Source organism: Sorex araneus, chromosome X, assembly GCF_027595985.1.
Source record: "Sorex araneus isolate mSorAra2 chromosome X, mSorAra2.pri, whole genome shotgun sequence".
NCBI lineage: Eukaryota > Metazoa > Chordata > Mammalia > Eulipotyphla > Soricidae > Sorex > Sorex araneus.
The window spans coordinates 220714684-220733430 of record NC_073313.1 but is presented as its reverse complement, the minus strand read 5'-3'; the positions used below and the strand labels follow the sequence as shown (position 1 = coordinate 220733430).

General features: G+C 33.5%; 1 protein-coding gene across 1 annotated transcript in view; it reads left to right on the top strand.

The window, feature by feature from the left end:
• The window catches only part of TFPI (tissue factor pathway inhibitor), a 30739-nt gene extending 12900 nt beyond the window's left edge, over window positions 1-17839 (top strand). Inside the window, exons 4-7 of the mRNA XM_012933219.2 lie at window positions 684-860; window positions 1874-1969; window positions 15151-15330; window positions 17745-17839. Coding sequence (XP_012788673.2) covers window positions 684-860; window positions 1874-1969; window positions 15151-15330; window positions 17745-17839 — 548 coding nt within the window. The remainder of the gene's footprint in view (window positions 1-683; window positions 861-1873; window positions 1970-15150; window positions 15331-17744) is intronic.
• The last annotated feature ends 908 nt before the right edge of the window (window positions 17840-18747 follow it).

Sequence of the window (18747 nt, the reverse complement as noted above, 5' to 3'; positions counted from 1 at the left end):
ACAAAGTTTCTTCTTCAAATATTTTGAAGTTGAAACTATTATTAGTGAAGCAATGCATTATATTTCTTTGCCTACTGAGATGCCTACACCAAAAAAGTGAAATTTTCATAAATATTTCTTAATTGTCAATGCACATAAGAATAATAAAAATAATTTATCTATTTTTCTACATGTATTTTTATTTCCAAATCAAAAGTAAAATTACCTCATTTATTTTGCCTCAATTCATGAAATGTTCATAGTTAATGTCCTATTAATTTTACTCTAAGAAATTTAAAACCTGAAAATTCCAATAACAAAAAGTGCAACCTTTCATTATCCATTTCTAATGATAGAAGATATCATTAAAAAATTTTAATGGGGTATAGCTGTAGGTTAATTTATAATTTTGTCTTGTCTCTCTAAGTTTTTATGTTTAAATCCTTGCCAAATTTGAATTGATAACATACATTTAATGCAATCTTTTTAATTATCCAGAGATCATTTGTTTTATACATATTTTACATTTTAGGAAAGGCAAATTTCTGCTTTTTGGAAGAAGATTTTGAAATTTGTCTTGGCTATATTACTAGATGAATTTATAATTTAAATTTTTGCAGAATTTAAATTGATGACTTGTATTTTTAATGCAATCTTTTTAATTGTACAGAGATTATTTGTTTTGTACATTTTTTACATTTTAGAAAGGCTATATTTCTGCTTTTTGGAAGAAGATCCTGGAATTTGTCGTGCCTTTATTACTAGATATTTTTATAACAATCAGTCCAAGCAGTGTGAACGTTTCGACTATGGTGGGTGCCTTGGAAATCTCAACAACTTTGAATCATTGGAAGAATGCAAGAACAGCTGTGAGATTCCATGTAAGTCTATTTCTCATATGATTTTACTTTGTTCACAGACATTCATTTCAAAATTAGTCTCAGAATATGTTCAGTTATATTTGGGTCTTATTTTGACAATAAATATTTATTTTCAATATATCTGAAATAAATTATAGTTACTATGTTAAAATTAAATAAAGCTGGGCTGGACCTATAGTACAGTAGGTGAGGTGCTTGCCTTGCCAGTGGCCAATTTGAGTTAGATCCCCAGCATTCCATATGGTCGTCTGAATCCTGCCAGTAGTGATCCCTGAGCCAGAGTCAGGAGTAAATTCTAAAAAACATTAAATATGACCTTCTAAGCCCCCCACCCTTACCAAAATTAAAGCCCTAATAAATTTTTTAAATCTTTGTCACTGTCACTGTCATCCCGTTGCTCATCGAGTTGTTCAAATGGGCACCAGTAACGTCTCTCATTGAGAGACTTATTGTTCCTGTTTTGACATATCCAATACGCCACGGGTAGCTTGCCAGGCTCCGCCATGCAGGCTCGATACTCTCAGTAGCTTGCCGGGCTCTCTGAGAGGGGTGGAGGAATCGAACATGGCTCAGCTGCATGAAAGGGCATTAAATCTTTGTATATTTTATAAATCATTTCTATAGATATGACTTTTCAAGTTATATTATTTAGTATTCCTTCTTAAGAATAGTACGACATCACTTAGGCATATGGTCAGGATTGCTAAAATCCTTGAGTTTTTTATAACAATTTGAGGAGATATAATTATTTGGAACCCACCATCTGTATTTTATCTGGATGTAAAGTTTATTAAGAGAGAGATTAAAACATTAACTTTAACATATGTACAAAAATGCATATACATATACAAATTTGTGTAGACATATGACATAAATCCATCGCTTCCTTACCATAGTGCTCAGGGTGAGGTACCTAGAGATCTACATTTCTTAAACTCTGTTATGCTTTGTATCACACATATAATTATGGACTATGATAGTGTCTCATATTTTAATTTACTGGATTTTACCAGTGAATGTTTCTGAAGATGATGCTTCTAGAACCCAGACTGATGCAGTGAAAAATAACTCTTTGGCTCCCCAGCCTACAAAGGTTACCAAATTTTTGGGTAAGAATTTCTCTCATTTTTTTCAATTGTTGAGAAATCATGATCGGAGAAGAAGTGGAACATTAGAATTGTACTTATAAAATATATATTTTGTTATCTAATAATAGGTGTATTGAAAATTGAGTTTCAAGACATTGATGACAATTTCACAAAAGTGATAATTATACTAATTTAGTTAAAAGTATGCTTTAAATTAGACTTTTGATAATATTCATGTGAAAACAACAGTATGTCAAATTTAACTTATACATTTTTGACCTCAAAATCTAATGGCAAATGAGATTATAGTAGTCGTGTGTCAAAACTAGTTTATAATATTTTTAAATTGGTGATGGCATTAGGAAAATTTTCTGGTATTAATCATGGATAGTAAAGGAATTTGTTAGAAGTCTGCGTGCAAAGGAGATGCCATTGAAAGGAATTTAGTTTGCACATCTGAAGATGTCCTTTCTGTACTCTAACCTGTCAACATGCATATCAAATTTAAATAAAAATACAGGAAATATGTGCACAAAAACACAAAGCTATGGAAAATAGTGAACATATTGGAAAACCTAACCCAAAACCACAAATATTTGGGCAATTAGGAAGAACTTCAAAGAACTGAAAAGTTATAGGGAAAAATGTAAGTTTCTACTAGATATAAAAAGTACTATATTTTAAAATATATTTATACTTTTTAAATATAGAGATTTAAAGTTTATTCAATGTTGGTGATTTGGGAACCAGAAAATATTATTCTAGGTAAAGCCCTTTTTTGCACCTGGCCAACCTAGATTAGATCCTGGCACCCTATATGGTACCCTTAGTCCAGACAGGAGTGTTGCTTGAGTGCAACATCAGGAGTCAGCCTTGGGTACAACCTTATGTGCACATCCCCCACAAAAAAAATTGTAGATCCTACAGGAAGTTCATAGAAAAGGATTAAATGTTAACTTGGAAGGAGTTGAAAGAGATTTTTGGCGATTCAGCCATCTCAACAGCATAAGTAAAGTGAGTCAAATTTTCACCACCTTAGCTTTAAGACAGAATCTGATGGAGTCAGCATGTCTTTAACCATCTCTTTCCACCAGACAAATAAGAGATCAAGCAAACAGAGCACATATTTAATTTCTGCAAGAATAAATGTAAAGCACTGCAAATACTCAGATGAGTTATCTAGCATAGGGATGTAAATATTCAGTTTATTGCCACACTGATCTGATGATGTCTGTAGGACTTACTTCAGCTCCAAATGCCACTTTAGAATGCATAATGAATGAAAACAGGTATGGGAGGACTGAAAAGTGTAGAGACACAAGCTTGAGTCAGGGACACTAGTGCATGAAACACAATCCTGTGAAAGAGAATTGAGTTTGTTTATGCCCGAGACTTGATCCTTTCCATTTCAGTCTCTTCACCACCCTATCCATTCATAATCCCTCAGTTCAGTCTGAAAATAAGGATTGCCTCATGGAATTAAATATAACCATCTTTCTGTAAATATGTTTACTTTTTAGTATGAAATCTTCAAAGACGTACACAGATCATAGGAATTAAACTTCCTAAATTATAGACTCGAGAGCAGTTTGCTTTTTCACAGCATTTGAGATGTCCTAAAGGGCACAGAAAATTTTAGTCAGAGTTGGACAATATGCTGAAATTTTCTTAGGTTTGTTAATAGAGCAGTGATTTCAAGGCTAAGTGAACGGGATTGATTTTTAAATACTTCTTTGTTTATAAAAATGATAGTACCTTTGTAGTTCTAATTTTTAATACATAAAATTAATTTCATCACATTTTTTCTTTGTGTCCTTCCAGCCCTGTGTGTTTCAGTGATATTTTGCTTTCTCTGGTCAAATGTCACATGTTGAAAGAATACTAAATCTCTTTGCTTCCTTGCTTTGACATATGTAAAAGATTAGAATGTCAAACTTGTTAGATGTTAAAGGTGCATGTAATATCATATGTCTGCAAATAAATGAAATGTATGAAATCAATTTTCAATGTTTCAATATATTTTGCTTGGATTATTCTAAATATTCCATAGTTTAAAATTTAAAATTTGTAAATGTAGATCAGGAGTTGGTTTTGCCTTCAAATTTTATGAAGAGTATGGCATACTGCCAAACAGAAGAAAATAAAGTATTCAGTATGATACTCAAATGTCTTTGTGGATGGACACTAAAAAATGAAATACTAAATTAATGGTTATAACAGAAATTTATTATTTAAGGAAGGAGTAAGCAATTCACACATGAATTTTAAAAAAAAATAATATTGGGGCCTGGAGAGCTAATACAAGGATTAAGTTGCTTATGGAGACCCAGGTTGTATCCTTCCTAGGCATTGCATGACCCCCAAAGCAGCATTGTGACTGACCTTTCAGCACAGAGCACAGAAATACCACCCCTTTCCCCACACCCAGTACTGCCTGTAGCTACTCCCTGCCCTGCCAAATAAGAAAAATAAAACAATATTAAAGGCAGTGGATTCCAGTCTCAGGGTGCAGCTTCAAGGGGTCTGGAGCCCTTGTTCAGCACTGATCCTTGCATGAGCCAGGCACTAGCCTTGATCTGCCTCCTTCCATGCCTGACTTGACTCCAACCCCCATGCGCTTGTCTTGCATGGGAACGTAAGTCTCCCTGAAACGGTAAACATGACTGCCACGTTTGGATGTGATGCATATACATTACGCATCTGAACAAAAGGAAACGATGCTAAAAACCTTTTTTATTTTAAATAATATACATTTAAAGAAGAAGTCTCTTAAGGTAATTGCCTTTTAAAATTAGGACAAATAATCCTTTATTTTCATAAAACTATTTTTTTTATTCTCTACATTTGCCTCAAAAATCTAAACCCCACTATCTGATATAATCCATTTTCCATTTTTTTCTAGGAATGTGAATGTATTGCTTTCTTTTTGGTGCCTGAGCTACACCTAGCTGTGCTCGGGTCTTAACTTCTGGCTCTGTGCTCAGGGATCACTCCTAACAGTGCTCAGGGCACCATATACAGTGCTGGGGAATCAAACTTGGGTCAGCTTTACACAAACTAAGCACTCTACTGGCTTTTCAGTCCTTTCAGCCCTTGTTTCCTTTTCTTATGGTTCCTAATGATTTTGGTTTAAAACATGAGTAATGCTGTGATAATTGCCATCAGTTTCATAGGAATGGTAGCTCAACCCCTCAAGGATAGCGACAAAGTCCTTCCTGGCCCCATGCTCCTGCCACCTGCCTGCTCCCTTGTCTTCCCTGTCCAAGATACAGAATATGGAAATGCAGCTGTCCTGCACTATCAAAATCTGGATGATCCTTTTCATCCCATCCAAGTGGAAAAGCCCAGGAAGGAAGTTTCGTCCCCACCCTTTTTAGTCCCAGATGATCTTTCAAAAAAGGCCTCTGCAATTCTGTAAAGACTCTCTTAATATGCCAGCTAAAAATAATTATATCAAGCATAATCAGTATAATTATAGTAATATTAACTGTTACATTTTAAGAATGTATAGCTATGTGTAAAAGAATGTCTAAGGTATAATATTCTCTGTGGATATCTGATCCTTTGGAAAAGATTCCATAAGGTTTGGTGTTGATATCAAAGTCATAACAAGCCCACAGCACAGATAGAATATTATTTATAAGGTTTTTACCATTAAATAAAAATCTTCACATAGGTAGGATATGAATATTCAAAATATAGTTAGACACTGTCATTGTTCTAAATTATATGCATATATATTTAAGATTTTTAAATGATATTAGAAATTAATTTCAGTTTTGTTCAGTGTTGCTAGCAAATATTTTGGTAGCTTTTAATTTGTTTATTCTTAACTATCACAATTTAAAAGTGAACATTAGAATATATTTACTTGGTAAATATTCAATTCTCTTGACGTGATGTTTGAATGCTTGCTAAGCACAAAGATTAATTTTTTCTTTAATTTCCATAATTTATTGTTAATAGGGGGCTGGAGAAATAGCACGGTGGGTAAGGTGTTTTCCTTGCATGTGGCTGACCTGGGTTCTATTCCTCCTCCCCTCTCAGAGAGCCTGGCAAGCTACAGAGAGTATCTCGCCCACATGGCAGAGCCTGGCAATCTACCCGTGGCGTATTTGATATGCCAAAAATAGTAACAAGTCTAACAATGGAGACATAACTGGTACCCACTCGAGCAAATCGATGAGCAATGGGATGACAGTGCTACAGTGACAGTGATACAGTGAATGTTAATAGGATACTGAGTTGACCTAAATGATTGAGCCTTATTCTTCCTGAAAGAGAATTTTATTAAACATTTAATAAGCATATCCCTTGCATACTGAGACTAAGATATCTGTTCTTGGTAGACTTATTAGGATACTTTACAGCCGAACTATTGGTTTCTTTTCACTCCAAGTATGAGAAGAATTATTCTATAACTTTCTTCATACGTACAGTTTTGTCAGAATCTTTATGATGAAAGACCATAACAATTGGTTCTACTGACAGTCCTCTGATATATGACTTGCACTACAATTTATCAATGCAATCCAATAACACATTATACATCATGCATATACCAATATAAAAATGTAATGCAGTACCGTAGATAGACTCAAATTCTAACTCTTCCATTTACCGGTTGAGAAATATTTTCCCCCTGTAAAATGAGGATGGTCACAATTAAAGTACCTTTTACTGCCTGGGTTTCATTATGAGGTTAAATCACTCAATATGCGTAGCTCACTTTGGACAGTGCCAAATAAATATTCAATGTTTGGTATTCATTTTTATTGCCAAAGTGGATCTCAGGACTGCCTCCACACTCCTCTTAATATATGCCTATAGGTTATAACAGCTTTATGATATTTGGGGGAGGAAGCAAATTAAAAAGAAGTTTCAGTTAGACTTCCAAAGTTTATTGCCAACTCACCCTGGAACTTTCTCTCTCACAAGAAAAAAGACAACATATATTTGGTCCCATATTGCTTTTTATCAGTCTCCAGGCTAAAGGAAGATAATTGGATGTCATTTTGAAGGCCACTTGGGTTACTGAAAGTCTCTCCTGATTACATAAAAAATACGATCATTATGTATGGCCATATTTCATAGAGGTGTGAAAAATTAAAACAGAAAATCAATTATATTTTGCTTGCTTATTATTGACTTTCTGAGCACGGTGGCATGCTCACAAATTGCCTAATAACAGACAGCTAAACCCATTATTCTAAAATTAATTTATGAATTTGCAAGAGAATGTGATCACCCTTTTGACCTCCTGTTTGGGATGTGATTACATAAATAGGAATATTACAGCCATGTAAATATACTGGAAAGAAAATACTCCCATCAACTCAGGAGTCTCTTGCTTGCTTGTATCACCAACACTGTTGACAACTCTGAAGAACTCAGTTTCATCAACAATCTATATCTTATATGCAGAAAGAAGCTTTCTGCTTCTCATTATGAGTTCTTTGACTTCCCTCATAATTCAAATATGCCTGCATGTGAATACACGTAATTCTGGCACTATATTTGCAAATTTTCTGGAAGCTGATTTTCCATAAATAGATAACTTCTGGGAAATCTCCATTGGCAACTTCTTCCCGCTAAGAGCACTACTGGTGAGAAACAAATGTTATGCAGCATTTTATCTCTGCCAAGACTGCTATCTTCCAAAGACAGTCATCCTAAGTGACCACTGTCTACTTTGGTTAATCCCTTTCTTCCTAGGTCATGACTAGTTTTAACAAACTATTTTTTTTTGGGGGGGGGTCTCAGTCATGAGCCTTCCAGAGAAGTGTTTTTTGACCTTAAAGAGTGTGCACACACCTTTTGAAAAAATTACTTCTAATTAGTAAACCAGATTGTCAAAAAAGTTGAATTTACTGTATATTAACAAAAAAAATAGCCAGAATAGACTACATATGCTTTGATCATAACATAACTATAAACTAAATCTAACTCATCTATGATCATTGTACTACAAACTAATACACAAACTGCAAACACATTAATAATACTAATTTTATAGCATGTGGCTTTTACTTATGTTCAGCCTTCGAGTTACACCCAGCATTGCTCAGAGGTTACACCAGATCAGTGCTTAGAGGACATTTCTAACAGAGCACAGGGAACCTTGTAGTGCTGGAAGCTGACCCTTCTCCTGCATGCAAAGCATGCACTCAGCCCTTTGAGCTTTCTCTCTGACCCCCATTGTGCATAACTCTTGCAAAAGGGAAAAAGTACCTCTTTCATTATGTATTTGGTTTTGACTGTCAGAATAAAGAAAAGAAATGAAGAATAGATTCTAAAATCTGGTACTAAGTTACATAATGTGCAATTCTTTAGCTGCGGTTTTTTTTTTTTTGGTGCTGTTTTTTTTGTTTGTTTGGGGATCTTTGGTTTTTTTTTTTTTTTGCATGCTAGAAAAATTTTGGGAGAACAAATTTGATTAAAAAAATTGGTCACTGCCACTGTCATCCCGTATAAATGTTTATTAGGGAAATTATAATTCCTTGGAGGCACAAAGGAATGAGGTTTCTGATTTTCTATCACACAGTATACTCTTAAATGGATGTGACTAATCAATGCTTATATCAGAATGCAGAAAATTTTGGAACTTCAATCTATTATGTCTAGCATCAGTCCAAGCTGAACAAGACAACTAAATCATTGTAGTCTTCAAAGGTTTGAACTTTTGATTGCTGTTTGGCTTCACAAAGTTACTCCCCAAGCTGTTTGCAGTTTTTTAAAATTTGATAACCTTTTTAAATTAGATTTCTTTTCCTGTTCAGACTTGATAAGCTCCAATTCCATGCATCTAACTCTAAGTAAGAGAAACATCTAAGCATCTCATCCTGCCCATCAAAATATAACAAATTTGGAGATCAGACATAAGGGGAAGTTGTGACAGATTTATAAAATAATTAACAAATGTCTTTACTAACTTTTTTTTTCCAGTTCTGTTTTAGATGACATAGTATAATAATTAAGGCATTGATTTTATGGACAAAACATGCAAGCTTAAGTTCTAATGTTGCTATGTTTCTCTATATCATCTTCTTCATTTGTTCTATTTGAAGAGTAGAATCTCATATGATACTTCCAGATTGTGATAACATAGGTAAAATTCTTAGCCTAATATTTAATACCTTAGAGTTTAAAAAGAGTTAATATTTCATGGTTGGGTTTTGTTTATTCACTTTTTGCTATAGTGATAGTAACGTTGTTGGGGGACACACATTTGGTGACTGTGCTTTCTGTCACATATGTACACTGGGATTAGCACTTAGCAGTGCATGGCATTTCACTTGGCAATATGGTATGGTGCCATGGATAAGAACTTCAAGCAAACCAGGATTCTTCTGATTCTTAGGCATTTTTTTTTTTGCCTTCAACACTTTGTATAAGCTTTGCTTATTATAACTTTATCTTACCTGAAAAGTTGAGCAAAAAACTAAACAAAATTAAATTAAACTGGGCCAGAAAGACAATACAGCAGTAAGGCACTTATCTTTCCTGGGCCAACCAAGGCCTGCCAGGAGTGATCCCAGAGCACAGAACCTGGAGTAAGACCTGAGTAAAGTTTGAGTATGGCCCCAAATCAAGCTGAATGAGTAACTTTTTTTTTCTAAAATGTTTTAGGTTTTTCAATTTTTCAGAAATGACATTGAAAAAAAGTTTGTCTACCACCACGTAATTTAGAACAAATAATACTTAGAAGTTGCATAATTTATCATCTCATCATCTCAAACTGTCATTGTGGCTTTTTTAAAAAAAATCCTTTAATGAAGATAAATTTGTTCACTCTGCCCAGGGATTAGGGTGGTTTTTAACAAAATTTTGACTCGACCCACTCGGGTTGAAAGCTTCATGCCAAACGTAGACTATAGACCGAACATGATGGCCACTCAATACCTCTATTGCAAACTACAACATCCAATAGGAGAACAAAAGGGAATGCCCTGCTGCAGAGGCAGGGTGGGGTGGTAGGGGTTGGGGTGGGGGTGGTGGGAGGGATACGGGAACATTGGTGGAGGAGAATGGGCACTGGTGGAGGGATGTAAACTAAATAAAAGCATGAAAGTTCATAAGTTTGTAACCATACCTCACAGTGATTCACTAATAAAAATTTTTAAATATATAGAGAGAGCTACACAATTTCTATTCTTCTCTTTGTTTCTCTCCCACTCTCTTAAAGTTCCAAGAATTAAACCCATGGCTTACACCCAGGCAGGCAAGCACCCTCTGCTGAGCTTGCTCCGGCCTCTTCTATCTTCCTAAATACAGGGACTCTTACAGCCTTCTCTCCCACAACCCTTCAGTTTCAAATGCCTTAGCATAATACATTTTATATTTCACACAGCCGAAGGGCCCAGGCCAGGCAGTTTCACTGCACTCGTTTTCTAATTCCCCGCAATCTTTCTACTCTATATAATATATCAGTTCTGCTCATTAAGCACTACATCTTATTGATCCATAAATACATGCTTTCCTGTGGCACAGATTTGCTAGTTGTAAATAGTTATTTGCAGACCATGGCTTTTCTTTTTATTCTAAGATAGAGACAATTCTAGTCTTCAGATTTTTCTCTTAAGACCACAGGCCAACCTTAGAATATTTTTATCACAAAAAATTTCTTCTAAACTCCACCTTTCACTCAGGAAAATGAAATAACAAATGACAATGAGATATAACTTTACAGCAGTGAGAACAGATTATATAAGAAATGATTATCTATTGGCAGGTTTGGGGGGGGAAGTCAAGGATACCTTATTTTTTGTTGGTGAGAATATGAATTGGTTCAGGCCATATAGAAAACAGTATGCATATTTTTAAAAATATTAAAAATGAATCTACCATACAATCTAGAAATACATAAAGTATGTGTTTATGTATGTGTTTAGGTTTGATGCATTTATACAAAAATATTTATCATGCTTTATTGATTTTAATATTTCTACATTTTAACATTGACAAATCATAATGAAACTCACTAAGTAGTATATAATAAAGCAATTATCTTTCCCCTTTCTTCATTTACAGTACATAATATAACGATCACTGTAAAATCAGTGGTATCTTTGATTCCATCATAAACAAAACTATATTTTGCAAAACAATTGAGAAAATTAAGGCAATTATTAACCTTAAATAATACTCTTTCACTTTTTTATAAAGACAAAAAAACTGAAAAATGGTAATTAAATGCATTGAAAAATACTTTTTGTTATGTTACTTTTACTCTTTTAAACACTACAGTAGTTATATGAACTTATATAAACTTTTAGTGGGAAATTCAGAAACATCTTCATATTAATAGTTGAATATAACTTTTGTACATCTTAAATGTTAAGATTATTTCTGCTAGAAATATCTGCATATTTATGAGAATTTGAAATTAATATAAATATAAGCTATAAAGTAAGCAAATATACACTATAGTCAATTTTAATAATAAAATACAATGCAAACATTAAAAAAATCTATGATTGTAATTTATACATATACATATATAAATAAGTGTTAAAACATAGCTGTAAAAATCATTAAGTAAATAATAAGATGCAACAAACTATGCTAATATAATTCTTACATAAACGGAAAATTGGGGAAAATTTTACACCAAACCATAGTAGGTAAAGAGTAAGGGTCAAATTTTAGAGTACTTTTATTTTAGTTCAACATTTACAATGATAAATTGTAACTAAAGAGTAAAAAGAGTTTTCTTCATTAAAATTAATAAAAAAATTTTGCTATTAGAAGTTTATTTTCAATTTCTAATAACAGTGTTAGTTACTAACTGTTAGTAAATAAATTTACTTAAGTTATGAATTGGTTCATAAAACTTAAGTTTGATACTAATATAAAATAAATATGCTTGTGCAATGAGAGTAAGAGACATGGTAAACATTCCAAGTGAATATAGACTCTAAGTTCACTTAACAGATTTCAAGAAAAAGTTACATATATCACTTTACATATAAAACTGACCTTAAAGCACTGCCTTACAAAATAGCAATTACACTAAATTTTGACAAGTTGCTGGCAGAAAATAAGAATTCTGAATTCTGGAAACCTCTCAGAGATTCTATAAATGGAAGACATTCGATTTGTTATTAATGGCAAGATCAAGACAGAAACCATTCAGTTATTAAATTCCCTTTGGAAAATTAACAGAAATCAGGTTAGTGTCTTTTTATTCTATGTTAAATTTCTGTCAATAGTTATAATCTAGGCCAAATATCACTTAGTGTATCTACTTCAAAACCTTTATATTTCTTTTATTGTAGATATCAAAGTCTGGATTTTGAATAGGTGAGTGATTATGGTTATGTAGAGTAAAAATATTAACAAAAAGTAGTCAAGCTCACAAGATACAAAAGTTTTGCTCAATTTCCTGAGGATTAAACTCATGTCAATTGTATGCAGGGAAAGAGGTTTACCTGATATACACTCCTAAACCCCAAGCAGAATTAATTTATGAACAGAGCACAGATCTTAAATAGTTCAACAGTGTTGCCTATTTACCATTTTTATATTATTCTGTTATATTCTGGTATATATCTATTAATTAGGCATTTTGGACTTTAGATAAAGACTGTTTTTGTTGGTGGTGATATTTTACAAAATAAAACATTTAATATGATAAAAATAGATCAATTTCCTCATCTTTGAAGATTAATGTGGGTAATAATTCAGACACAAAAGATATTGGAGCTATAATAAACCACCCACTTCATTATTTTAACATTTAATTACTTTGTTGTTTATGCTACAGGAACCAATGATAGTAATTCTGCTCATAGTTCAAATAAGATGTGGATTAGCTTACATATAAGGTATAATTCATGTTCCAAAAAGTATTGGGTATATAAATGCCTAACTGATGATAATTTATTGTTTTATTAAAAATATAAGTTGTGACTCCATATGTATACACACATAGATAGCTATATATAGACGTATATAAATTTATCTAATGATTAATTTCAAAATTTATATTCAAAATATCTTTATTTCTAGCATAATAAGCCAAATATTTATCTGGGTAGAAAGTGAATTGCATTTGGTGATATTGATATATTTATACTACTACATATTAAAATCAAGACAAGTAAAGTGAAGCAAACAAACAAGCAATCGTCATACAGGGTCAGAGTTGAGTGAATGCTCATGGAGCAGAAGCATAAATTTGGCATGAGGGACAATTCAAATCTGCACACCAGCTCTCAGTCAAAAGCAACATGCAAATCACTTCTGAAGTGTATTTACCTTCATGTCACCAGGCTTAATACATCTAGTGTATAAAATGTTATGAAATAGAAGCACAAGTAATTTTTCATCATGCCACACAACTATTATGAAGTCTCTGTGGGTGTTGCTTGAGAATAGATAAAAAGTAATACTGATTTTCTTCCCCTGATTTTTCTGTTTCTCAAATCAGGCTAATTATTTATGGTGTAAACACAGATGATAGGTTTGGAAGCTTACAGAGATAAAAGCTTCAGCAAGTGAATATCATCTTAAAGTCTGTGCTGTAATGTTGATGAGAATCCACCGTGCACATGAAGGAAAAGATTGCAAAATAGTAGAGCTCAATTACAGCATATGTTTTGACTAATATAAAACTCTTCTTATATAAATCATTGTTAGTGACAGATTTTCTTATTTTTTAGGAGGTGAAACATAGGTTCAATCCACATGGAATTGGATTTTCATTTATGTAATTAGCAATCATATACTATAACCCCCAAATAGGATGAGGTAACAGATGATAAGATGATATTGACAACATGATTTTGAATTATGCTTAAGTTTTAAAAGGTCCTAGGAATTTTGCTTAAAGTTTTTGTGTATAGATTCAAACACATAAATAAAACTTAATATTCTCTGTGATTGCAGTTCTTGATTTTGACATGACCTTTCTAAAATTTCTTATTTATTAATCACGTAATAATATCATTTCTTTTTGTATAGTTTTCAGAATTTCTCCTATTCTGAGTCATTATAATGAGACATTCTAATCTTCATATAAGTATCTAGAAGGCATAAAGTGGCTAACATATTTACATCAATTTAATATTGCTTTTCATTCTTCCTCACATATTGAATTGTCTTGTATTTTACAGTGTATTCATCTGTGGTTTGCTTGCCATCCAACTATTTCTTGCTTTCTACAGCACCTATTTGCCTCCACTGACTACTGGATTCCTCAAAGTTTTATTTTCTGCCAATGTTGAACATTTAACAGGTCCTCTGTCTTTGTTGGTTGTACCATATATCACCATTTGACCAAACCATATAAGTTTTCTTCTACTCACCGTCTACCAACAGCATACCTGCCGTATCTAATAGCAGGAATTTTAGTCCTGCTGTTTCCTTTACTTTTATTGCCTTGGGAAATAGAAATTTCCAGAGGAAATAGAAACTACCATTAGGCTGAATTATTTATCAGCTTTGCCTTATGGAAATGAATGTTCTATTATTATCCTAGTTGCCATTTTTTCTTCTGTTTTTGAAAGTGATGATTCCATTGACTTCTCTTAAACCATAAATGTTTTGACTTACTCTCTTTAGCAATATTCCTTCTTTTGTAATGATACTAACTCATCTAAAAATGATACTTCAATTCATGAAAATATTTTTGTAACTAAGTCATACCATCTCTTCTGGACTCCTTAGTAACAACTAAATTATTGTCCTTCAAATTGTGATTTTTTTAAAAAATCATTCAAAACTTTCATAGTCAAGAGAAGACGCTCTTTCTCAGCTTCTGTTTTTGTGTTATATAATAAATAAGAATTTTGCTCATAGGATTTTTCCCCAAAGTTAGGCATACATGAACAAATCATATATGCAATTGATAAACTTTTAAAGTGAAGATTATTAATAAATTTTCTGAAATTAAATTGCTGAATCATGGTTGTTTCAGCTACATAAACTGGTTGAACATAGTAAAGTATAATACCAGCACTTTCCTTTCAGCAAATGTGTCAACTTTTTTATTTATTGGAGAAATCCTCAATATAGTAAAACCTGAAGATGGGTTAAACAGTTTCCTGTCATTAAAATACAGGTTTTTATTATTAAGTTCCATTTTTATACATTTTTATATATTGTTGTATATGAGCAAGCATTATTTATAAATAATAAATGATGTGAAGTCACAGATTAACTGTTATTTATGACTTACCATGTTATTTTTTTGTTCTTAGAGTATCGTGGTCCCTCCTTCTGTAAGACCCCAGCAGACAGAGGTCTGTGTAGAGCAAATGAAACAAGATTCTACTTTGATTTCAGCATCAAAAAATGCCGCCCATTTTTATACACTGGATGTGGAGGGAATGAAAACAATTTTATTTCTAAAGAAGAATGTACTACAGCTTGTAAAAAAGGTATAGAGGACATTCTTCTTAGTGTTTAGAATAATAGTTAATAATAATAGTTAAGCTATGCATGAATCTGTTATCATAAATTATTTATATTTTACAAAAAACAGTTTTTTCAAATTAATGTGACCCTTTTACAATTGTATCACTGTATATTGTCATCCCATTGTTCATTGATTTACTCGAGCGGGCACTAATAATGTCTCTATTCCTCCCAGCCCTGAGATTTTAGCAGCCTCTCCTTACTCTTCTTTCCCAATGTGTGGAGGCTCTTTCAGGGTCAGGGGAATGAGACCTATTGTTAGCGTTTTTTGGCATATCAAATACGCCACCAGTAGCTTGCCAGGCTCTGCCTGTGCAGGTAGAATACTCTCTGTAGCTCGCCCAGCTGGGCCATGAGGCAGATGGAGGAGGAAACGAGGGCCAAGCCGGTTGATCAGTTGTCATTTATTTCATCTCCATCTTTCTCATGTCCCGCACTCCAAGCTCCATCCTCTCTCCGGATCTACTGCAGGATTCTCTCTCTTCCCTAGTCTCTCCTCCCACTTGTCTCTCTCTCCTTGCCCTCTAGGCTACACACAGTCAGGTAGCAAAATCAACATAAGAGAGCCCTTCCTGAAGGCTGGGCATTTCAAAGCCCTTCCTGACTACCAACAGGCAAAATACCTCTTAAGGTTTTTCTCCTTTCCCTAGTCCAATAACTTATTCATGTCTTAATACTAGTTATTTTTGTATGGACATAGAAAGAGATACATTGAGGCTTGCAAGGCAGCTCTCCTGGCAACATCTTGCCACAGACTCAGACTATAACACTCAGGCCAGATTAATCATTCCTAACCCTAGCAGGGTCCAAATCTAGTTATCACTGTTTGGATCATGACAGCATTTGTCCATGACCAAGCTCTTAACTTATAGTTAAGCATTAGGCACTTTGGCCAGGCCCATCTCCATGCCAGGGTAGCACACAACTCACCACTTGCCCTGGGTCTGTCTTGTCCCTCGTCAGGACCCTGCTTTGGGGGATGCTAGGAAGTAAGGGCAGCTGAGGCTTAGGTTGAGAGAACAGATGTCCAGGAGGAAAATATCGTGTAGAGTCAAATGATTCCCAGGTTACAAAAGCATAGAATTTGATAAGTCTTCCTGTGTCCATACAAAAGGACATGGCTCTGAATAAACTATGCAAAGGACTCAAGGAGAAGAGAAAAACAATATTTACAAGTCAACAGAACACTAAGAAAGAAATTACAAATAAATACAGATGAATGGAGCACTGTGAAGAGAGTAACCCAATAAACCTAAGCTACCTGAGGCTATGTTATCCTACACGGTGGGACTTCATTCATGGATGAGGCTCGGCTGGAGCGTCCAGAAAGCGGCCTGGAAAGTGGCAGCGGTTGGGTAGTGGAGTTCAGCTGCCAGAGCTGGGTCCCTTGGGACAGGGAGGGTTCTTACCCACCCCCCTTTGCCCCACCCCACCCCCAGTGAAAACAGCCTGGCTCGGAGTCCTGGAACTTTGACCTTTTACAATTACAGTTAGATAATATTTCTGGATTTGTTAACCTACAATTCTCATAATGTATCTTCATAAAATAGTTAATTTTAAACAAATTAAAATTTAAAAAACTAACTACATACAAAATTTTTGTGTTTAAAGATTATTTTTAAAAGACATTTAAGTCCTGAGCAATAATACAGTGAGTAGAGCACTTGCCTTGCACACAACTGACCCAAATTTGATCCCCAGCATCCAATATGGTCCCCGAAGCACTGCTAGTAGTAATTCCTGAGTGCAAAGTCAGCATCAATTCCTGAGCATTGCTAGTTATGGTCCCCAAACAAACAAAAATACATTTAAACTTTCTTATAATGCGTAAAATTTTGATATATGTATTAGATTTCTGAATATAAAAATCTTTATATGATAGAATACTACATAAATTTAAACTAGGGTTCCTTGGGCCAGAGCAATAGTACAGTGGATAGGGCACTCGCCTTGCACACACCTGGCCCAGGTTTAATTCCTGGCACTTCATAGTGTCCCCAGAGTCTGCCAGGAGTGATCCTTCAATGCAGATCCAGGTGTAACCACTGAGCATCGCCAGGTATGATGTAAAAACAAAATAAATAATTAGATAAATAAACCCCAACCAGTATGATCTTTGATTTCTCAATTATATTATAGGTAGATGTCCACTATTTTATTAACAAATGAGCATAAATTTCTAACTGAAAACAAATAATAAATATCAATAACATATTTATTCATTTTCCTAAGTTTAATATGTGCAAAGTACTTTCTTAGAAATATGATTTAAACAAATCATGTATTTTTTGGTGAAATATTAAATGTAAAATTTTAAGTGAAATATTTTCTTTTGTTGCTTTATCATTTATAAATTTTCTTCTCTTATCTTTTATAGGTTTCCTCTGGAAAAAACGAAAGGGAATTTTGATTAAAACCAAAAGAAAAAAGAATCTACCAGTGCAAGTAGCATATGAAGAAAATAAAGATTAAAATACATTGATTTTAATGTCATTAAAATATTCATTCTACTAAGTATCTTGTATGAAACTTCTCACTACAATTTTTAAATTTTGCTTTCCAAAATTTTAAAACTATTTTTATGAGTTTTTATCTGAATATCATGTCAGCTGCTATCAATACATATGCATCACAGTCCCCATTTCTGATTTAATCAAATTTCTTGTTTTAGAGCTGTAACTTTTTAACTGACTACTATAAGTTTAATTTTTATTTCTATTCCTTTCTGTTTACCATTTACCTCCAAATTGTCATAGGACTAAACATATCATATAAGTCAAATTTTCATTTATAAGTCATCATTTAAAAATGTGTTGTCAGTTTTTCTGATCATGCACATAATACAGCCAGAAAAAGAAATGCAGATACTAAAGATTAAACATTTGAGGGGTGTTTGCATCTAACATGGTGATAAGCATCTTCTACTGATAAATCTAACCAAGCTGCTTATTCAGAAAGAAAGCCAGTAGTGATACAATTCTGTTATGTGCTTTCCTCCATAATATTCTTTTCCCCCTTTGCACTTACCTGTACCTTGATCAATCTTGGTTCAAACCATATTTGAATACTGTTAACTCTCTTCTGTGGGCCTTTCTAATCTGGGTTGTGTTTTGTTAGTTAGCATCTTACTATACCAGTAAATAGAGTTGAATAGTTATGTTAAACAAATCCTGATAGAAAGAAATTTGGTAGAGAAGGGAAGGTTTAATGGCAATAAGAAAATTCTATTTTTTATTTCCTATCTTAGTATTTGACAAAGTTTTCTCTTACCAGAACTAATACTGATCAAACTTCCAGAAATAATTTATCTTTGGCCTTTGTATATAATCACTGTCACTGTTGCTCATTGATTCGTTCGAGTGGGCACGAGTAATGTCTCT